This window comes from Nicotiana tabacum, chromosome 4 (assembly GCF_000715075.1).
Source record: "Nicotiana tabacum cultivar K326 chromosome 4, ASM71507v2, whole genome shotgun sequence".
Classification (NCBI taxonomy): Eukaryota; Viridiplantae; Streptophyta; class Magnoliopsida; order Solanales; family Solanaceae; genus Nicotiana; species Nicotiana tabacum.
The window spans coordinates 131308823-131324066 of record NC_134083.1 but is presented as its reverse complement, the minus strand read 5'-3'; the positions used below and the strand labels follow the sequence as shown (position 1 = coordinate 131324066).

The following is a 15244-nucleotide window of genomic DNA, read 5'->3' as shown; positions in this document are numbered from 1 at the left end:
CTAGAGTTCTATTCATTCTGTCTGCCAAATCATTCAATTGAGGCGTCTTGGCGGAGTTTTCTGATGACAAATTTCTTATTCCTTGCAATAGTTATCAAAGGGACCACAATATTCACCACCATTGTTAGTGGGAATACATTTTAATTTCTTCCCCGTCTGTCTCTCAGCTAAGGCCTGAAATTCCATAAATATGCCAAGTGTTTGATCTTTAGATTTCAAAGGATACACCTAGATATTACAATAATGATCATCAATGAAGGTGACAAAGTAAAGTGCATCACCTTTTGACTTTACTTTAAAATGACTACACAAATCACAGTGTACTAGCTCCAATAATTCGGACTTTCTTGAAGGAGGATGGCTATGAAAGAAAATCCTTTTCTGTTTGCCAGCTAGACAATGGATACACCTTTTCAGCTTTGCTTGTTTCACTCCAGAAAGCAAACGTTTCTTAGCCAAACAAGTAATTCCCCTCTCGCTCATATGACTCAATTTTCTATGCCACAATCCTGATAAAGTGTCACTTTTCACCAGATTTATAGAGTCATTAAGAATAGAGCCCTGTGTCACATATAAATGAGAAGACTTGACTCCTTGAGCCACTACTAATGAGCCCTTAGTGAGCTTCCATTGGCTATTAAAGAGGGTATTATGGTAACCTTCATCGTCTAATCTTCCTGCGAAGATCAAATTGAAAGGAAAGTCTGGAGCATGCTTGACATTTTGAAAAACTAACGTTGAACTATTATTAGTTTTCAAACAAACTGTACCAATACTAAACACCTTAACTTCACTAATATTGCCCATCTTTAACACTCCAGAATCAATAAGAGTATAAGATGAGAAAAAATATTTGCTTGGTGTGACATGTGAGGTAGCTCCAGGATCTACTTTCCAACTCGTCTCATGGGATACCAAATTGATGACGTTTTCATCATAAGCAAAAAAAAGGTCATCTCGAACAATAGCAACAACATTGTTCTCGTTATTTTCAACTATCTTTCCTTCTCTAATGTCTTGCTTCAACCTGTGGCAGAACCTTTTGATATGTCCTTTCTTGGCACAGTGGTTGCACGTAATATTATGGTATTTGGACCTTGACTTACTTCTACTTTTACCTCTATTCCTCGAATCTCTTGTTCTATCTCTCCCCCGATCTTCTATAACCAAGATATATGCTTGTGAGGACAAACCCTGAGATTTTCTCCTTACTTCCTTGTTCAACACACCACTCTTGGCATATTCTATGGTTACCTTACCTCCAAGAGCTGAATTTGTCAAAGAAACACGAAGAGTTTTCCAAGAGTCTGACAGAGTATTAAGAAGCCAGAGTCCTTGTATCATCATCAAAATTAACTCCCATTCCAGACTGCTAATAAATGACGCCCTAAATATCATTTATATGATCAGGGATAGGACTGTCCTCCTTATATTTAAAGGTCATCAATTGCTTTAGTAGGAACAACTTGTTGTTCCCAAGCTTTGAAGTATAAAGAGTCTTTAACTTTTTCCACAATGATCTCACATGTGTCTTATTTACAATATGGTTGCGAACATTATCTTCAACCCATTGTCGTATATATCCACACACTTGCTGGTGCTCGAAATCCCAATCTTTATCAGATATACTCTTGGGTTTATGAGCTGCAAAAATGGGTAGATGCATCTTCTTCGCGAACAACAAATCTTTCATCTTGCTTCTCTAAACATTATAATTGCTCCCATTCAAATATACCATCTTGCTCATATTCGCCTCCATTTCGTAAAAATTTAGATAAATAACCAAGGCTCTGATACCACTGTTATGTCGAGAAAGAGGCTAACCCAAAAATAAAGTAGATAAAGAACACCAAATTTTAACATGGAATACCCTTCAAATCGAAGGTAAAAACCACGGTATCACAAAGATCCAAAAGGCTCCACTGTAACAATAAGAGGGTTACAAAAATTCTCCAAATTGCCTACACAACAAGTGTGAAACACAGAGCAACAATAGCAACAAGAGCAATAACAAACAATTGAAGAAAGAGGAGAAGCCAGAAAAATGGAGTTGTTGTTCGGGGCTCAAAATTGGATGCTACGAGCATCTGAATCTAATCTCCACCATTCAAATCAAATCAAGATGTTACAAACACTCAGTCAAAATTTCAGATCGATCCAACGGTTAACGAATCGAAAAATGTGAATAATTTTCAAAGACTCTCTCAAAAACCACTCTTATGTGCTAAAGTCTTTCAAAAACTTGTACCAATGAGCATAGAATAATTTTCCAAGGTTGTCCTATTTATAGATAATGATTGGTGCTTTCTCTTAAAGCCAAAATCAACTCTAAATAGGAAAAAACTGAATTCAATTCCGAATAGGAATGGAAACCAAAAGAGAATAGGATTAGGCCATTGGGCCTTTGACTGGACAACATGGGCATGGACCTAACAATATGCATACTAAAAATCAATCAAGAATAAAATTTTGTACTAACCTATGTACATCAGCAGAAGCTCTAATGTTGCAGATGTAGGCTATCTCTCATGCAATAGTAGTCCAATTCTCTACTCCCCCTTTCAAATATCCCCATGTTCTTTTCTATCCAAATGACATGCGAAACTTCTGCATAAACCATTCAAAAGACTTTGGCTTTTTTGGATCTTCCATTGGCATCCTGAAGTGTCCATTGGAAATGTTATTCCCAAGTAGCTGCTAGTCTATAATCCCATTGCATCCAGCGCCTGATCTTACTCCAAAGGTTCTGGGCAAATGCACATTTGACAAATAAATGTTCCCTGCTCTCATCATAATCGTGGCATATAGTGCATTGTGAATCTACAGCCATCCCCCATTGTGGTACCCTATCTGTAGTGAGAAGCATGCCTTGTAATAACATCCACATGGCAAACTGTGCTTTAGGCCTGGCATTGTTCTGGAACACTAAGCACTTCCAAGGGACTCGAGGTCTATTTCCCAGCAATTGTAAATAGATGTGTTTGATCAAGCTCTTCTAGTATTGCGTCCTTGCATTTGGGTCAAAGTTCCTCTAGTATTAAATATTTATCTAATCATCCAACAGGCTTGCTGAGGTACTGCCATCTGTGTAAATTGCTGACCTTTGACGTGGTAGGAATGGATCCATTTGATCCAAAGCATGTCTTGCTTATTTTCCAGATCCCATCATACTTTTGCAATGGAAGCTTTGTTCCAGAACTGAATGTTTACTAGGTTCAAGCCTCCAATATATTTAAGAGTACATACCTTTTCCCATGATACCAAAAACTTCTTAGTGATACTGTTATTAGCAGACCAAATGTAGCTTCGACAATAGGCATCAATAAGTCTCAGAACCTTAACAGAAAGAGCAAGTAGTTGAGCCTCGTAGGCTTGTAGGGCATACTTTTCCCCATTTGAAGTAGTTACTGTTTAGTTTTTGCATAAATTAAAAAGAATCATCAATAGTATGATAATGTTTTTCCAGAAACACTTTCAACACTATTTAAAACAAAGGCTAAAATTTTCTTCCTAGAAAGCACCATAAATTTGAAGGAAAAAACAAAAGACATAAGTACTCCTAAACTAAGGCCGAATTTTCAACTACACAGTGTCCTATTACCCCTCTTCCCCCTCTCGAGCTATTTTAGAGTAGAATTATTTATACGATTTATGTGGCAGGGGTGTGTGTATTGCACTCTACTTGAGAGAGTGAGAAGCAAAAAATTATAATTTTAGTTTATAAAAAAAATTGCTTTCTTAATTTATTTGAATTAAATATATAATTCTTACTTTTTCTTTATCTTCTTTTCTTTTCTTCTCTACTTCATGTCTTCACCGTACCGTCGAACAACATTACCCGCCAATGACTTTTTCTCATCTTTCTTCTTCAATTTATTATGCTAATCTTCTTTCTTTTTCTTTTTCTTTCACACACAGTCATATTTTAAAAGGATTTATTCATATGCAAAAGTAATACACACTCAAATTTGGGAAAAAAAGCTATCACCAAAAAGTTTTCTCCATGCCGGAGTGAACTCATTAAAATTTTAACCGAAAAGCCTTCTTCTAATTCAGCAGATACACATACACTCATATCACTCACCTTTTAATTATATCAACTATTTTTACGCCACCCACAAATACTAGTCGGATTCATCATCACAAAACCCTCTACCACAATAGCCATTTAAAGGTAGCCTAGCATAGCAATAGAAGGAAAAAAAAAGTTAGATTAGCGGCTAATTGAAGAACATTGATGAATCTTTGTTGTTCACGTTGGTTGGTAGTAACAGACATAATGAAGAAGAGAAAAGAGAAAGTGAAAAAAAGAATGAAATAAGAATGTGAAGAAAGCAACAGACCCATTTACGCAGACTCTAATCAAACAAGGAACTAAATCAAAGAATGGATCTTTATGAACGGTTGAAAACTTTAAATGTGAAAACGAATGAAAAAAAAGAAAAAAAGAAAATGTAATAGGATAAGAATGTAATAAAGGAAAAAAAAGAGAAACAAATTAAAAAATTATGAAACAAACACAAGTGCATATATTTTAGTGTCTATCAAAATTTGATTATCTAATTTTAGGGTGATATTTATTTCGTTTTAAAAAAGTTTGAGAATGATACACCGTGTATAGTTAAAAATTTGGCCTTAGTTCAGGGATACTTATGTCTTTTCTCCCCCAAGAAAAGCACCAAAAATTTGTGTTTCTGTTCTACATTTTCGTTTTCTTTTTATTTTTGCTTATTCCAAACTGAGGTTTAGCCTTTACATCTATAAATTCCCATCCCTTTAAATCTTTTTATCTGTCTCTTCAATTCAACCCAATCCCCTCTTTCTTGTTGGTTCATAATTGTCCGTCCGTCCGTCGAATCTGTGCTTTGTTTCAGCTTCACATAAGAAAAGCAACAATTTTTTCTCCGTCAGCCGTTTCATTTTCCTAGAGATTCGTCAAATTCTGAAGCGTTCTTGAGACCCATCTTGAAGATCTGGTGTTCTGCTCTTAGTTTCTTAGTATATGGACTATGAACTTTTAGACAGCAGTGGTAAGTCCCGTTATTAATTGGCTCCAATTCTTGTTCTATTTCCCTAGGTTTAGGGTTTTCTTAATTTCCCTAAACCCCTTTGATTTTCCTTGAATTCAGGGTCTGTAATTATGTACAATTATGTCCTCATTCTATTTAGGTTATTCCGCAAAGGGTTGTATGGTGTAGATTTGGGGTTAACTCCGCTGGATTACTCTCTGAAAATTAAGGACAAAGAAACTAGGGCTCGGTATGTAGTTGGTTTGTGGCATTTCTCTATGTGGTATTGCTTTATTTTGTAGCGTGTTCTTTTTCTTTGTACTTGTTTTTTGTTAAGTTTGAATGATTCGATGAATTTTTTTATTTTGTCAATTCATTATGTTATGGCGCGATAACAAGCTATTCTTAGAGAGGTTATGTCTTTATATTTGTGAAGAGTACTGATTGTGTGAATATTTTGTTTTAAACTCAGTACATGGCATCTATGGTTTAAGAAAGTTTGTATCAGTCATATCCTGATACATCTATTTTGCTGGAAAGGCAAATCATTATTTTTAACTTATTTTTCCCCTAGGAAAATCAAGTCTTGAAGTTTATACTTTTTTCTTTCTTTTTTCCTTCCCTTATATAGTTTTCAAGCATAGGGTTAATTGCTTCCTTTTGTGCCTTTTTCTATTATTCTTTTGCTTTCTTTGCATATAAGAAAGGGGTGGGGGGTGGGTGGGTATGGTGGGGGGGGGATTTTGGGAGGGAGCAGCACTTAAATTAAGACCATGCGAACTAATGGATTTTACAGTATGCACTTCTTCATTAATGCCTCTTTATTACTTCTTTTCCTTTCATACTCAGAGAGAAAATATTCCTCAAATTTAAACCGCATTAATAATGTATTATATTGTGCAGATTGTTATGTTCATTCATCTGGTTTGTGGAGGAAATGGTTTTATTCTGAATTACTTAGAGAGGCTTTCTGTCCTTGTTTTCATTTTCTTGAGTCTGGATTTAAGCAGTGTCATTAAAAGCCATCACTTCTCCGTTTAAAGTGATGAAGTGATTCGAAGCGAAGTGTTTTTGGGCGAGGACATGTCTTTTAGAGAAGTATTGCTTCACACAATGACGCACAAAGTGATCCCAACGAGAAGCAAATTTTTGAATCTCAACTTTTAGGAGTTGGATTACTATTGGCATAAATTGTATGTTGGATATTGAAATTAGTCGTTTTAGTTACAATTTGATCATTAAAGAACTAAATTCATTTACTTTTTTGATATTTTTAATTCTCCATGTGCATTGCACTTCTTGCTTTGCACTTCAAGCCCGGTTAACCTTAGAAGCATTAGATGTATCGAAATGTGTAGTAAATTCTACTTGCTAGGACTGCCTACTTATTATTTTCTTCTGAAAATGTCCACAGGCTCCAAATATCCAGTTTATTTCTTAATCAGTAGCTAACTCGTCAAAAATTAGGGGATGATAGAAGCTGGGTTTAGGGGGAGGGGGTTGATTAAAAAGATTGTTAACTAAATCGGATGGTTTCTTTCTTAGGTGAATGCATTTTCACCGATCATGTTATGGCCGGTGTAGCAATGGAGTTAAAATGTGTTTTCAACTGATTATCGTTGTGTCCGCTTTGGAAGCTTTGTTTCTCGTAATTTGGTTACACCATTAAAAAATAAAAAATAGAACCACTTGCAATGAAGATATTAAAGGGAAGTAAATCTTACTGTTATCATCAAAATAAAAAGGCAGAAAAGAAGCAAAACGTAAATTGACTTGCAGATGTGAACACTTATGACTTACCTTATAAATTAGTTGACCATTTACTTATTATTATTTTTTTGCTAATTAATGTTGTCAACCATGGAATTTTGTTGTTCTCCCTCTTGTATGCTATAACAAAATTATTTGGACTTTTCTTCTTTTCAAATGTGGTTTTGCAGTATTCTACCTTCAGCTATTTCACAAACTTTTGTTGCTGTGACATGCAATAAAGAAAAAGTTGTTGCCCTTTGTTGCCCTTGTTTTGATAAGTAAGACAAATTTGTTGCCAGTAATGTCTCTTGTCGCATTCTTACTAAAGAACGAGTCGTATGTTTTGTATGTTTATTGTGTTGCTTACAGTGTCTGTGTGGGCCAATCAAAAGATGCATTATTAGCATCTCGGATATTTATCTCGGTGAGGTGTGTTACAATCTCTTTGCATTGCACACATCTGGATTCTCTAGAATCTCCTTTTTTTTCCCTGAATGAAGGTGGTTGCTGAGTTCTCTTACAGTAATAGGCTAAATTCGATATCATTATATCTCTAAAATATAGAGTGCCTGATAGTGGGACTATCATTTGCTTAGTTAATGTTTTACCATAAAGATATGTAGAATCTATTTTTTACATGGCTGTTAACCGACCTTTTTACTTTGTTATTGTTCTTTGGCTGTAAAAAAAGGGTTATTAAGCACATCTTGTTTTTAAATAACTTTTCACAGCCTTTTCTTTAGGTACCTGCATTTCAATGGTGTTTTCCTTCACTGTTTTGCAATTAATGTAGGTACTGATGATGATCTGCCTCAATCACAATATAATAGAGCCCCTGCAGGAAGCATTATCGCTGGAAACGGAAGGTCTAGCATAAGTTCAGCCCCATACCAAAGGATGTATGTTGATATGGAAGCCCAAATTCACAACCTTGAGCAGGAAGCATACGGTGCAATCCTTCGAGCTTTCAAAGCACAGTCTGATGCTCTTACATGGGTATATAACTTTTACATTATGTGTGTTTGGTCTCTATAGCATTCTTTTGAGTAGGCTCTTATGCTTTCCAGCATCTATAATTCTCAGGAAAAGGAAAGCTTGATAACAGAACTCAGGAAAGAGCTAAGAGTATCAGATGATGAGCACAGAGACCTACTAACCAAGGTCAATGCAGATAACCTCATTCATAGGATCAGGGAATGGAGAAAGAATATGGGAAACCAACCTGTTCATGAACAACTCCCTAGTCCAACAGTTTCTGGATCAAGAAAGAGACCTAAAATGTCACAGTCTGTGATAATGCCACTTGGTGCCCCATCCGAGTCATTGCACCATCAGACAATTGGTGCAAGCACACAACCTACAACTCCAGGCGCAAAATGGGGAGTGGCACCAGGAAATGGAGGATTGAGGTCTAGACCTGTATGTTTCTTGATTACTAATGGAGCTTTGTTCCTGTAGTCAAAGATATGGATATCAATGTATATTTGAAAAGTTTAATGCATTCTATCTTTTCAATAGGGTCAACCAGTTTTCTCCTCAAAGCCCGTTCATTATCAACAGGCTGGTCCTGGTTCTTCAGGTGCTCTTCGTTCAGGTGAACTTGCTGAAAGACCAGGTGACTCCTTCCTTGGGAGAAGAGTGATGACTAGGTGGCCAGATGACAACAACTTCTACGAGGCCATTATAACTAAATACAACGCTGTCGATGTACGTTCTGAATTTAATTAGTGTTTTGGGGGTTATGCAATGTGCATAAATGGCGGGAGGGTGCAAATTATCTGTCACATACTTATCAGAAAGGATCATGCTTTCAGTGTCACTAGCTGCCAATGTGATTCTTTTTGCCTGCTTTCTTGCTTTTTATAGAACAATGGTACACTAGTACCTGCCATGTTTATACAAGAAAAATAGATGGTAGCAATGCTCCCTTAGTGTGATATTCAACTAGGAGTATTTTCTTAGTTCTTCTACGTGGTGCTCTCATAATTGGACATACTTCACTCCTTTTGCCTTTTCTCTTCCTTTTCTTTGGAAAAGAGGTTAGTTTAAGGTGTTGCAAATTCCATTGAGAGAGAGAGAGATGTATTACCTATTCTTTAACCTCAAGATATATAGATAGATAGAGGGGGGGGGGGTAATGGGTTCTTGAATTTCTCCAGTTTGCTAATTTTCTTTTATGTAAATTTTTATCATTCCTTTATCCTTAATTTGATTTTTCTAGATAGGATTTTTCACAATTCTTGCTATTGCCTTAACCTTTTCTTTTTTGGGGTAGGGGGTTGGGAGCAGCGGGGAGACACGTTGACTGAAGGGGTTCTACTGAATTTCGCTAGAGGAGCAGTGGGGAGACACGTTGACTGAAGGGGTGCCCTTCGCTGGAAAATTATATTGTATATATTGGTGAAATGTAATGTGTATATATATAAATTGTTGAATCCCTAGATACAAGAGAACATTTTTCTGAATTCTCTTGATGAAATTCCTGCCCCTGCCACTGGTTCCTACCCTTTGCTTTATAAATTTTTAGTGCAAGCTCCTTGTGATTTGGCAAGTTCTTTTCTCGAAACCTGACATTTAACAATGTTGCTTTTAGATTCTAATAGTTCTCTTTGGAGTTCTGTTAAAACGAAGATAATAGGGGATTGATAAAGCAAAATATTACTATAGATGCTCTGTTCCATGGACTAGATACAGGTTTACAAAAAAAATTAAAGGCGCTATAGGGTTCGACTGACTTTTAGAGTACCAAAGTGAATTGTTGCACCATGAATTGTAAAGTCTTCTGACTTGCATTATCTTTGTCCAGGGTCGGCATGCTTTGGTGTATGATATTGGTACACCAAATGAGACTTGGGAATGGGTTGATCTCAAAGAGGTATTCTCTTTTGTTAATTAATTAGCTGTCTTCCTGCTTCATGTGTGGTACATGTAAATTTGGTCTTTAGAAGAGTCATTATTTTAAATTCTTTTGATACATGAATTTAGTACAAATAATTTGATACTGTTCGGATGGCAAATTGGTCATTTTTAATCTTGTAAAGTCTAATTGTTGAATCTTCTGCAAAATAACGATTCTAATCGGTGGATTGACTTATAGAGAACTAGAACTTGCACTTCTTGGGTGGCCTTGCAGCCTTATATAGGTGCCATTTGTGGGGTTTTTTTTGAGATGTTTGCTTAGGTTCCACACTTTTAGCCCTTTGTTGGATAAATTTGTATATATCTCTGGTTCATGATTAATGCAACAATGTATTTCTTGCTCTATCAGGACCTTTACTTAATTCTTATGTTATTTCCCTTATGGTTTATGTAGAATCTTTGATTGTTTTCTGCTTCAAACTTGTTGAGATAATATATTTAATAATTATTAGCGCCAAAGGACATTATATCTTTCCAAAGAGAAGAGGTGTGAAGGACATTGATACTATAATATAGCATTTTGAACATGGAGGACATTAGGCAATAGATTAGTGAAATTACTTTGTTAGTACCTTAAAATGCAGATTCCCTCCAATGATATTCGATGGGTAGGTGATGATCCTGGAATTTCTCAAGTTGGTGGAGGTGGTGGGCCAGGCTATGGAGTTAATACTCTAAGTGCTGGAAGAGGGAGGAGATTTGCTAGGCAACAATTTGAGAATGATGTTCACGCATCACAAAACGGAATTGTACAGAAGACTCCAGATGAAATTGAGATACTACACACAGAAACATTATTAAAGAAGGTACAATGCTGTGTGGATCTTGGTCAACTAAATGACTCATTAGATAACAAATATATAATACATCATTTTAAAAGTCTTTTTCTTTTTCTTTTTTCTTGTCGAGCTATCAGGTTGAGAAGGTTATTGATGCAAGTCACCCTGATCTGCTTGAGATTGAAAAGGCTAAGAAAATGCTCAAGGTAGAATTAGTTCAGCAGTTCCTTTAGCCTATATTTGTTTATTCTGACGTCTGAAACCTGATCATAATTTTTTGACCTGACAGGAACATGAACAAGCTCTAGTTGATGTGATTGCCAAGCTTGCGGATGTTTGTGACAGTGGAAGTGGTATGAAATAATTACGGTTTAGGTTATTCTCTTAGAATCTTTGTTAATCATGGAAACTTGTGTAGAATTGATCTGACTTTTGTCTGGTAGTTTCTTGTTCTACTATGTTGTGTGATAGAGCTTCTTCTTTATCGCCATTTAAGGGGAAGGGTTCCTGGAAAATAAGTTCAGACACTTCTGTTATTCCAACTCTGAGGGAGTTCACTATTACATTTTGTTTTCCTGACTCTACAATTATGGAGGAGTTTATTTCAAAAACTGGTCAATGTTTTTGCGGAATTTGCAGAACTTGAAAGATAAAAAAGTCTGACAAAATGCTATTTAGAACGTTTAAGTTTTCCGCAAAACCCAAAACCCCCTCTAAATATGTTTTTCAGAAAAACTTATCTTCTAATAGTGTTTGGTGGGAAAAAGATTTGAAAAAACTTTTACAGTTTTTCAAAAAAAATAAAAAATCATGTTTTGAAAACAAACTTTGTACAGTACATTTTTTGTTCCAGGTATCGATAATTTCCCAAACAGACGTTTTGGTTTGCTTTATACAACTTACGTCTTCTCAAAAGTTCTGGTAAATTCTTTAGTCATGGCAGCAAGTTTACTTGTTTACCTCTATGAAGCTCGATACAGCTTTTACCAGAATGTTCTGCTAGTTTTGATTGAGGCCACTAAAGAATTGGATTATAATGTCGTGCAAAAATTAGTATTTTTGTAATTTCACAAAAAAAGAGTTCTGTGGTCTTGAAACCTATATTGAACAAAAGTTTGTCCTAAGAGAATTACACATTAGCCCCCATCCTATTTGCATATTCGCATTTCCAGTAGATTGTTTTAAATATGTGATGATGTATCAATGGAAACTATACTTTGATTCAACTGCAGTAGCATCTACCAAATAGTTTTCGCTTGATTCTGAAAAGCATATGCACATCTTCTAATTCCACTTTTTTGTGGTTATACTTTATATGATCAGGTGGGGAGCAGCCCTCCTTTCCTAGAAATTATCCACGTGGGAGCAATCATGATGGCGCCGATATGGAGCCTGAGACAAGGGGAAGATCTCTAGCTAACGAAACAGCAAGAGGTCAAGGCGCACTGGAAAATAAGCATGATGAGGATGTCATCGTTATTTAGTTCATTTCCTTCTCATAACAGCAACATTTGTACTTTGTCTATGTAGGATTCTGGAGCTACTAAACTTTGTATTTCGACTCGATTTTATGGTAGAAATGGATTAAAGTGCCTAAGTTAGTTGCATTTGTTAATCTTGTAAGACATGTAGAGTTCTCTTTGTATGTTCTATTTCAGTAACTTTTAGTTGTGCTGCAACAATGGACTCCTTCCTCCACCTCCCATCCACTGAATAAAGCTGCTTCTGTTTTCTTTTCCTTTCCCAAGTACCTTTTCTTATAATGGTAGTGTTCATGCCAGTTTGCGCTCCATTATTTTACAGAATAACTGTTATCGGCCACTAACACAAGTTCCGGAGATTCCGCCCACCAAACCCGAGATAGATCATTTAGCGTCTTCTTGACTATGTTGGGGATTTGAACTTAGTACCCCATAATTTTTAGAGTGCAAGACTAACCCTTGGGTGTTAATTTCAAAGCGACTATGTTGGGGATTTGAACTTAGTTTCCCATAATTTTTAGAGTGCAAGACAACTTAGTTTCCCATAATTTTTAGAGTGCAAGACTAACCCTTGGGTGTTAATTTCAAAGCCACCCCCACAAATATAGACCATTGAAATGTGCCGAAGTGTTGCGAAGGCATTGCATGTATTTCATAAATAACTTAATGCACATGAAAATCATAATGTGGTAATGAATTCCAGAATCAGGTTCACCATATCAGCATCAAAAGCAGGCCCCTCCATCTGAAAATGGCTAGCTCCTTCAATAAGATGGGTTGTGTTATGCCCTGCAGCATCCTTCAACTTGTTCTCCAACTGTTTAACACTGGTGAACCCATCCTTAGTACCCATCACAAATAGTTTTGGTTTTGGGGATTGTAGTATCGCCTTTTGGTGCTTCCCAAAGAGAATTGAAGCAGTAAAACCAAAAGGATATCCCAAGCTCACATAGGCTACTACTTCCTCTACTTGATCAACTGCAGATCCAGCAATCGCTGCTCCTGTTTTCAGGGAAGGAGAAATTCAACCATTGAAAAACACACTACTCAAGTCCTATTTCACTTATTGAGGCTCAATTTTGGACTTAAGTTGGATTCAAAACAAATTTATTTTGAGAACAAGATTCAGACATGCGATAACCCCATGAGGTTTAAGATGCAGTTTTCTTTCTCTTTTACGGTTTCAAACGGACAACAAAAAAGTATTCAGAGATAGATAGCCGGAACAATATGAAACACACTAACTTTCCAATTTCCCAATTCAAAAGTATGATATGAAGTCTTCGACATCACGATGTTTGGTTGTAGGAAAACCAACAAGAAAATCATTTAAAAACAAAGTAGGACTAAGAACACAGCAATGGGGATAAAAGCAAACTGGACCAAAGAGTTGAGAACCTATATAAATTGTAATAAGGATCTTAAGATTTGAGATTTTCTAGTGCTAAATCAGTTTATATCAAATATTATTTCCTCTCCTCCAGCTCCAAGGGTCTCTTTTGGAGTTCACATCAAGCAATAGTAATTTCTCTTCAAAAACAAAATTGCGGGGTGTTAGGAAAATTTACTCTACTCTCGAGTCTCGAGTAATCCATCATGTCCACCAAAGTTCAGGCAGATGAACTCACTTAAATTTGGATTTTCAGGTTTTAATTTCTCCAAAAGCCCAAATCACATGGTCATCCCTCAAGAATTAGGTTTTAAGTGGAGCCCAGCGAAAACACAGTAGAAAATTCCAAATATAACAATTGAAAAGTCAGTTTTGAACAGTGTTATCAAAGCCGGAAAATTGCAAAAAGCTCTAAGCTCCGTTGGGGCTTTAAGCGCAAAAAGCGCAAATAAAGCGTGAGCTTTAATGAAAAAAGGTACAACTTGAGAAAAGAAAAAATATGTATATGTAGTTCCTTGACCCTTAACAGTTAAGAGCTCCAATGTGAGAGTAATTTTAAATCATCGTCACAAGTTTGGACCTTTATCTCGAAAAATTTGGACAGTCTACCAATTTAGCATTGGAGCTCCGTTAATCAAAAGCAAATACAAACGATGAATAGCAATGAGCAAATGAATGCAAAATTGAGCAATTTCAATAATACACGGACAAATGTGGATCTTTTCCCTAAAAATTTAAAAAGATAATGAATCATCAAACGAAGCCAGGATTAGAAGCATAGAATATTGAACTGACCTGCAGAGGAACCAACAAGGATAATTTTCCTCGTTGAGAAATTAGTAACAGCCCATTTGCAAACGGAGATAACATCGTTAATTTCAGCGGATCCAGTGAGGGAAGCACGCCCACTGGATTTCCCAGCACCTCGACTGTCAAAAGTAACAGCAATTACTCCTCGATTAGACAATCCTCTGGCTATGCCTCTCATCAACGCTTGACATCCGCCTAGAACGGAATAGGGATGCACCAATACTGCCACAACAACGTTGTCTGTGGAATTGCTGTCGGAGATTGGCTGGTAAACTCGAGCGTCCAAAGTCACACCGTCGGTGCTCTCAATGGTACAACTGGTTCTGCTGTTGGTACTACCTTGATCAGCCATGGATTAGGGATGAATTGAGGGAAATTGATGGTGTTAATGTGCTTGGTTTTGGGGAAGAATTAAGTGGAAAATGATGATTGGGTTTATGAGGAAGAATTAAATGAGAATGCAGACTGGTTGGTTGGGCCGTTGGAGAAGTCGGTGACTTTTTTATACTTTCAAAAAGTAATATTTTTAGCTTGTTTTTAGGTAACTTTTAACTTATTTTAAATACTTTTTAACTTTAAAATAAATTTAAAAAAAGTTAAAAAGAATTTAAAATTGATTTGATCAACTTAAAAGTCAATCCAAACGCCCTACCATGTCCCGTCATATTTTGCGTCGTGTCATGGTATCTTAATCTTTTCAATTGCATCGAGATTGAGGGTAGTAAGACAAATTGGTTCATAGATTGCAATGGACGTTTCAAGTTATAATGAGTTTCAGAGGAGACTTCTACGTTTCAGTATCGATGCAAAAGCATTACCCTGATTTAATTTTTATCACTTTCATTGGCGCTGCAACGAGGTTTGAGCGATTATCGAAGTGGCAAGCAGGATGTAGACATGGCTCAAAATGGTTAAAATTGGCCTAACAAGTTTATTTCTATAAAGATGCAGCATAAGAGGTTTTGAATATTTGTGATTGTAAATTATCTTCACATGTAGCATCACGTTCAAATTTTATTTTGAATAAATCTTTATTATCGTCAAATTAATTGCGGCTAGAACTGAACCCATTGTGCATCTGTATTCAATCGTTCAACCATTGAC

At 36.2% G+C, this 15244-nt stretch overlaps 2 protein-coding genes across 4 annotated transcripts; one reads left to right on the top strand and one right to left on the bottom strand.

Moving 5' to 3' along the window:
• The first annotated feature begins 4723 nt into the window (after window positions 1–4723).
• Window positions 4724–12138, top strand: LOC107794838 (protein EMSY-LIKE 3). Of its 3 annotated transcripts, XM_075252443.1 has the most exons (11): window positions 4726–5030; window positions 5170–5259; window positions 7131–7190; window positions 7555–7757; window positions 7845–8180; window positions 8280–8468; window positions 9568–9636; window positions 10265–10486; window positions 10597–10665; window positions 10749–10812; window positions 11783–12138. In XM_075252443.1, exons 4-11 carry the CDS (start codon window positions 7659–7661, stop codon window positions 11941–11943), a joined length of 1209 nt encoding a protein of 402 aa, XP_075108544.1. In that variant the 5' UTR covers window positions 4726–5030; window positions 5170–5259; window positions 7131–7190; window positions 7555–7658; the 3' UTR covers window positions 11944–12138. The 3 variants fall into 3 exon arrangements, with proteins under 3 accessions (XP_075108545.1, XP_016472868.1, XP_075108544.1); XM_075252444.1 differs by lacking the exon at window positions 7131–7190 and having other exon boundaries at window positions 4724–5030; XM_016617382.2 differs by lacking the exons at window positions 5170–5259; window positions 7131–7190 and having other exon boundaries at window positions 4725–5030.
• A 423-nt stretch (window positions 12139–12561) lies between these two features.
• On the bottom strand, window positions 12562–14621 carry LOC107794860 (uncharacterized). The gene is made up of 2 exons (XM_016617407.2): window positions 14126–14621; window positions 12562–12942 (listed from the first exon to the last, which is right to left on the bottom strand). The coding sequence occupies exons 1-2, from the start codon at window positions 14490–14492 to the stop codon at window positions 12620–12622; spliced, it is 690 nt and encodes a 229-aa protein (XP_016472893.1). The 5' UTR covers window positions 14493–14621; the 3' UTR covers window positions 12562–12619.
• Window positions 14622–15244: the final 623 nt, after the last annotated feature.